General features: G+C 44.4%; 1 protein-coding gene across 1 annotated transcript; it reads left to right on the top strand.

Annotated features, from left to right (window-relative positions):
- Positions 1-4,086: 4,086 nt before the first annotated feature.
- Positions 4,087-6,634, top strand: LOC117366802 (zinc finger BED domain-containing protein 5-like). The gene is made up of 2 exons (XM_033958707.1): positions 4,087-5,501; positions 6,562-6,634. The coding sequence occupies exons 1-2, from the start codon at positions 4,087-4,089 to the stop codon at positions 6,632-6,634; spliced, it is 1,488 nt and encodes a 495-aa protein (XP_033814598.1).
- Positions 6,635-7,721: the final 1,087 nt, after the last annotated feature.

The raw sequence follows: 7,721 nt of genomic DNA, 5'->3' as shown, positions 1-7,721 counted from the left end.
GTTTTTTCTGACCCATGAAGCACATCTGAGGTCTTTTTCTCCACTATATTTACCTCCTCTTTTACAAAGCCGCACTAGTGGCTGCCACGTGGCAACAGCCCCGAAGCCCTTTAAATCTCTATGGGCTTCGGGGCCGTTACCTCAGCGGCCCACGCTAAATGGCTTTATAAAAGAGGCCCTTAGTTTTGTAGGTTCTATATAGATTTCTGTCTAAGACAATATTGGTGTGTGTGTAATAAGAGTAATTATATGACCCCCAAAGCACCTAACATAAGGGGGGGGGGATTTGCCCAGGATATGTAGTTTTCTTTAGATAAGTATCCCCTACAGCAGTGTTTTTCAACCGCTGTTCCGCGGCACACTAGTGTGCCGCGAGATGTTGCCTGGTGTGCCGCAGGGCCGCCATCAGGGCAGTACTACCAGTCCTGCATTCAGGGGCCCGGAGCTGACAGGGGGCCCGGGCTCCCCCAGGGTCCTAGTCAGTGTTCTAAGGCAGGGGCGCCAGTAGCTCGCCAAGGCAAAGTGAGTCGATCACCCAGGACTCACTTTGTCTTGGCGATCTAATCTATCGAGCCGATAAGTCTTCTTCTCCCCGACGTCAATTCTGCAGTCGGAGAGGAAGTTCGGGCCAGCCAATCGCTGCCTGGCTGGGCGGAACTTCCTCTCCGATTGCAGAATTGACGTCAGGGAGAGCATGTGTCGGCGTCGGCTTTGGGGCCTGTTATCCATTGGTGGGTCCTGTTCCCCGATGGCAGCGGCAGTGGCAGTGGCTTGGGGAACGGCAGGGAGAAAGAAAGAAAGGGGGCAGGCAGGGAAACAGAAGGAAAGAAGAGAAACAGAAAAAAAGAAAGAAAGGTCAGGGAGAGAGGAAGAAAAAGTTGGGGGAGGGAATGAGGTGTGGAGGAGAGAAAGCATACAGGCTGATAGAAGGGAAGAAAGATTGGATGCACAGTCAGAAGAAGAAAGTGCAACCAGAAATCACCAGACAAGGTAGGAAAAATGTTTTCAAAGGAATTTGCCCAAATAACTTAATAGTTAACTGGGTAAATTCCCAGAGATGAAAACTTCCCTTCACTTACTATGCACAGTTCTGAATTTATATCTGCTGTCTATATTTTACAATATGGTCACCTTTTACTAAACCGCAATAGTGGTTTTTAGCGCAGGGAGCCTATGAGCATCAAGAGCAGCGCTGGGCATTCAGCGCAGCTCCCTGCGCTAAAAACTGCTATTGTGGTTTAATAAAAAGGATGGAGGGTATATTTGTCTATTTTTGTATGGTTGTTACTGAGGTGACAATGCATAGAGTCATCTGCCTTGACCTCTTTGAAAAAACCCAGAATAGGAATGATAATTAACATTTTCTCAGCGTATAGTGTGCTTTGTGTTTTTTAATTTTATTATTGGTAGATCATTTTGACTTGGTCATTTTAAAGTAGCTCACAAGCTCAAAAAGTTTGGGCACCTCTGAGCTACAGCGTTGAAACTGTGTATTTCTATTTTATCCCCCCTTTTACAAAACTGTGGAGCATTTTTTAGCGCCATCCGTGGTGGTAGCAGCTCTGATGCTCAGAATTCTATGAGTGTCAGGGCTGTTACCACTGTGGCTAAAATCCACACTACAGTTTTGTAAAAGGGTGAGGGGTTAGTTTGTGATGACATATTCTATACTAGGCGAAGGTGTTTTCTGTGTTCTGTGTGTTTGAAAGACATGGTTTTCTGTTAGGATTGACGGTGTAGGATTGATCTGTGCTGGTCTGGCTTGTTTAGTTTTACAGAGCTGTCATCTGGAGCTGTCATCCGCCGGCTCATCAGGGATCGATCAGAAGAGTGCTGAGTGTGAAGGACAGCGGCTATCTGGAGGAGACAAGCGCAGTAAGTCCTGAGTGACAGTGAGATACTGCAGTGATGGACAAGTTTTTGAAAAGGAAAGAACTAGACTCTGAACAAAATTTGGAGCCAGATGAGAGCCCAAGTATGAGTGGGGGTCAAAAGAAAGCAAAGATGGTTAGCGCAAGCAAATTCTCTGGCGCAAGGCAATATAGCGAAAGTTATATTTCAGTTGGATTTACTTTCACTGTAGATGCAAACAAACCAACTCCACTGTGTATGAGTATGAGGAGAGACTAGCCAAGGAAGCAAGAAATTTCAAACCATTTTTCCGATATGTGAAAGGGAAACAGCCAGCGAGGGAGGAGGTGGGGCCCCTGGATGAGGGTGACCAGAAGGGAGTGGTGAAAGAGGAAAAAGAGGTGGCTGGTAGGCTAAACAAGTTCTTCTCGTCGGTCTTTACAATAGAGGACACATCCAGTGTGCCAGAACCGGAAAAAATCTTCAGTGGAGATCAAGAGGGGAAATTATCATGCATGGAGGTAAGCCTCGAAGACGTTCTTAGGCAGGTAGATAGATTAAGAACGGACAAAGCTCCGGGCCCAGACGGGATCCACCCAAGAATACTGAAAGAGCTCAGAGATGAAACAGCACAGTTACTGCAGCATATTTGCAACCTGTCCTTGAGAACAGGGGTAATCCCGGAGGACTGGAAGATAGCGAATGTTACACCGATCTTCAAAAAAGGATCGAGAGGCGACCCGGGAAACTACAGACCGGTGAGCTTAACCTCCGTTCCGGGGAAGATGGTCGAATCAATTATCAGGGAAGGTATTAATGAGCATATAGAAAAAAATAATCTGATGAGATCGAGCCAGCATGGTTTCTGTAAAGGCCGATCATGCCAGACAAATCTACTGCATTTCTTTGAGGGGATAAGTAAGCAATTGGACCAAGGTGACCCAGTAGACATTATATATCTAGATTTCCAAAAAGCCTTTGACAAGGTGCCCCATGAACGCTTACTGAAGAAACTGTGGAGTCACGGGGTGGAAGGGGACGTGTACAGATGGATCAAAAATTGGCTGGCGGGCAGGAAACAGAGGGTAGGAGTAAAGGGGCACTACTCTGACTGGATAGGGGTCACAAGTGGTGTTCCGCAAGGGTCAGTGCTGGGACCATTGCTGTTCAATATATTTATTAATGATCTAGAAACGGGGACAAAGTGCGAAGTTATCAAGTTCGCGGATGACACAAAACTCTCCAGCAGGGCCAGAACTGTTGAAGAATGCAAAGAATTGCAAAACGACCTGAACAAACTGAGTGGGCAAAAAAATGGCAGATGAGCTTCAATGTGGAGAAATGTAAGGTCTTGCACATAGGGAAGGGGAACTCCATGTACAGCTATACGATGGGAGAGAGGGTACTCGGGGAAGGCAGCCAAGAAAAAGATCTGGGGGTATTGGTAGATATCACAATGAAGCCGGCGGCACAATGTGCAGCGGCCTCAAAAAAAGCGAACAGAATGTTGGGCATTATCAAAAAAGGTATCACTACCAGAACAAAAGAAGTTATCCTGCCACTGTATCGAGCAATGGTGCGCCCACATCTGGAATACTGCGTCCAATACTGGTCGCCATACCTCAAGAAGGACATGGCAATACTCGAAAGGGTCCAGAGGAGGGCAACGAGGATGATAAAGGGTATGGAGAACCTTTCATATGCCGAACGGTTAGACAGGCTGGGGCTCTTTACCCTGGAGAAGCGGAGACTGAGAGGGGACATGATAGAAACTTATAAAATCATGAAAGGCATAGAGAAGGTGGAGAGGGACAGATTCTTTAGACTAGCAGGGACAACTAAAACAAGAGGTCATTCAGAAAAACTGAGAGGAGACAGATTCATAACGAATGCAAGGCGGTTCTTCTTCACTCAGAGGGTGGTGGACACCTGGAACGCGCTTCCCGGAGAGGTAATAAGACAGAGTACAATTCTGGGGTTCAAAAAGGGACTGGATGACTTCCTGGAAGCAAAGGGGATAACAGGGTACAGATAGAGGTTTACCGTACATTGAGCGAATAGGGTATGGATATTTTAGGTTAGGTAGGGAACACTTTCAGGTCATGGACCTGGGGGGCCGCCGCGGGAGCGGACTGCCGGGCACGATGGACCCCTGGTCTGACCCGGCAGAGGCAACACTTATGTTCTTATGTTCTTATGTGTGTGGTGTGTGGTGAAAAGCTAGCTAACAGTGCTATGGTCCCAAGCAAACTTAAACGCCATCTCCAAACGAAACACCCTTCGCTTCAAAACAAGAATGCGGACTATTTTGTTCGCCTGCGTGACAACACGGAGAAACAGGCAACTTTCAAGAGAAAAACCACAAAGGTAAATGAAAGAGTTCTTAAAGCTAGCTATCAAGTTGCTGAACTTATAGCCAAGTCAAAAAAGTCGCACACTGTGGAAGAGATATTAATACTTCCTGCCTGCAAAGCTATTGTAGAGGAGATGCTCAGACCTGAAGCAGCTAAGGAAATAGCCAAAGTCCCTCTCTCAGACAACACAATTTCCAGACGTATTAATGACATGTCTGCAGACATCGAAAGTGTGGTTTTGGAAAAGATCCGTATCAGTGAGAAATTTGCATTGCAACTTGACGAGTCTACTGATATCAGTGGACATGCTCAACTCTTGGCCAATGTGCGTTTTGTTGATGGTGATGCAATTAGAGAAAACTTCTTTTTTTGCAAGGCATTGTCAGAAAAAACAACAGGAGAAGAAATTTTTTGGGTCACATCAGAATACCTTGAAAAAGGAGGACTTAAGTGGGAAAACTGCACAAGTGTCTGCACCGATGGAGCTGCAGCCATGGTCGGGCGCACCAAAGGCTTTGTAAGCAGAGTGAAGGAAAGAAATCCAGATGTGATTGTTACGCATTGTTTTTTACACCGCGAGGCCCTCGTAGCCAAGACTTTACCAGCAGTCCTAGTTCATGTGTTGGATGATGTTGTGTGCATAGTAAACTTTGTAAAGTCACGACCCGTGAAAAGTCGCATATTTGCAGCTTTGTGTGAGGAGATGGGAGCGAAGCATAAAACCTTGCTGTTTCATACGGAGGTCCGGTGGTTGTCGCGTGGCAAGGTCTTGGTTCGTGTGTATGAGCTGCGGGAGGAACTTAAAGTGTTTCTGACAAATGAGAGGTCAGATTACGCAAAGCAGCTTGCAAGTGATGAGTGGTGTGTAAGGCTGGCATACCTGGCAGATATATTTTATCATCTGAATGAACTGAACACACGAATGCAAGGCCGAAGTGAAAACCTGCTTACAAGTACAGATAAAATAAATGGATTCCGTTCAAAGGTGCAACTCTGGCATCAACACGTGGAAAGTGGCAATCTTGAAATGTTCACACTCACCAAGCAATGGCAAGGTGTTCACACTGCTGCACTGTGTGAGATAATAGTTAAACATTTAAAAACTCTTGAGGAGAAGTTGTCATTTTATTTCTCTTCAGTCTCCACTGAATGCCTTGACTGGGTTAGAGACCCTTATAGCTCAGCATCAGTTGGTGGAAAGGACATGACTTTACAGGAGCAGGAGGAACTAACTGAACTGAGACAAAATCGTGGTTTCAAGCTAAGATTTGCTGATCTACCTTTGGACAGTTTTTGGTTGGATACCGCCAAGGAGTTCCCCCTTCTGGCAAACAAAGCTATTTTGACATTGCTCCCATTTTCCACTACATATCTGTGTGAGATTAGCTTTTCAAGCATGATTGCTATAAAAACCAAATACAGAGAGAGACTGAGAGCTGTTGACGAAGAGCTACGTGTGTGTCTTTCTTCGATTCCAGCCAGAATATCAGCTTTGTGTTCAGCCAAACAGGCCCAGGTTTCGCACTGAATAAAGTATTTTATAATTTTTCACTATTCTGTTTACTTAATATTTCATAATAAAGTAATTATAAAATACTTTCTTTGTGTTTATTTGATTCCTATTCAAGAGAATTACTTTATATATAGTCAATATAGGCACAGAGTTAAATTTTTTAACATTTTCTAATGGTGGTGTGCCTCGTGATTTTTTTCATTAAACAAGTGTGCCTTTGCCCAAAAAAGGTTGAAAAACACTGCCCTACAGAACCCCTGGTCTAGATGGACACAGAAGCAGAGGAGTCAACAAATGTCCAAACTGTTGAAAATACCCCAACATTTCATTTAGATATTGTGGCAGCGCTAGATAGCGTGGGCCAGCGAGGCAAGTGCTCTGATGCTCGTAGGAATTCTATGAGCATTTACCAAGCCAGCTCACACTAAAAACCTCTAGTGCAGCTTGATAAAAGGGGCTCTGATTTTGGCAATAAAGGTGGGCTAACTGGGAACACTCTAGTTAGGTATATGGTGGTATAATCCTTGCAAACTATTCAATTCAGAACCAAAGTTAGCTAGACAAGGAATACAGAAGTTCTGTCTGTGCCTCTCTTGTGGCTTAAAAATGTCAGTGATAAATGAAGATATGTGTTAATATATTCCGTGCCATCCAGGGGCAAGTGTCTGTCCTCTTAATACCACTTCAAGGCAAAGTACAAAGACATTTCTTCCTCTGCTATTGAAGGTAGCAGCTCACATCACTGGCATGTTCTCAAGGCCAGTTCCTGCATAGTTGACCTTTCTCTGTCACAAAAGCAAAAGATTTTGTCTTTTATTGGTTATTAGTCCTTTATATCTATAGCTTTATGGCTTTTAAAGTGAAAACTGGAATTTTCAGTCAACCATTCAAATGCAAAGTGGAATCTTTTTACTAGCAACTTCACTGTTAAAATCTACAGACATGACAAAAAAGGAGACCTCCACTTCAAACATATCATTTCAGATGCATGATTAAAACTCTGAATCTATGTTCCACAACTGGCTAAATATAAATATCTATTGTGAATCTATAAGGAGATTTTTCTATATTCAAATATATTTTATTGAGCATAGCAAAAGTAGCAAACAAAGATACTAAGTGAACTGTAGACATGCTCCACATTTTGATGCACAAAATCCAATCCCCACACCCCAACTCCCCTGCGAACAACCCCACACCCCCCCTTCCCTTTCCCATGGTCCTCCTTCGAAGTACAATAGCAGCTAAATACAGAGAGCAAAGGAAAGCTTACACACCAGCTATAAGAAACTAAAACATAAACAGTGGTCAACAGTTAAGTAATCAGCTGCGAGCCAAAGGAGTCATGGTAGTCCAAAATGGCTCCTAAAGGTGCGGCCTTGGCAAGAGGAGAAGTCTGTCACATCTCGCCGTTCCCACATCAGAAGGGTAATCATCCGACAACGCCAAATGGAGTAATCCGGAGCATCAGCCTCAAGCCATTTCAGTAAGGAGATGATTCTATAAATAGCGCCTAAATCAGATAGTGCCTAAAATAATGGTGTTGGTCGCGTGTCAATCACACCTAACTTCGATGCACTCATTTACAGAATCACGGCTATAAACGCTTAGGGCCTGTTTTATAAAGCCGCGCTAGCGGCTGCAGCATGGTAACTACCCCGAAGCCCATAGAGACTTAAATGGCTTCGGGGTTGTTGCCGCATGGCAGCCGCTAGCGTGGCTTTGTAAAACAGGCTCTTAGGCACCTGAAATATAGGAAGGGTTTTAAAGGCCTACATTTCAGGCACCTAAATTTTGGGAGAATCGCGTTTAGTGACGCCTGCTTTGCCCATAGAAATGCCCACTTAGATGTTAGGCACCGCTAAGTGCATTGTGATAGGCACCTATCACCCAATTGCATTTTTATGCCAATTATTTAGGCTATTAAGTATGTTTTACCAATTAAGCTAGGCGCCCTTTTCAGAATCAGTCCCTAACTGTAGATATGAATATACAGTTTCCAC

The sequence above is a fragment of the Geotrypetes seraphini genome, chromosome 1 (assembly GCF_902459505.1).
Source record: "Geotrypetes seraphini chromosome 1, aGeoSer1.1, whole genome shotgun sequence".
In the NCBI taxonomy this organism is placed as follows: Eukaryota; Metazoa; Chordata; class Amphibia; order Gymnophiona; family Dermophiidae; genus Geotrypetes; species Geotrypetes seraphini.
Note: the sequence above shows the minus strand (reverse complement) of the source record. Positions and strands in the feature narration are given on the sequence as shown.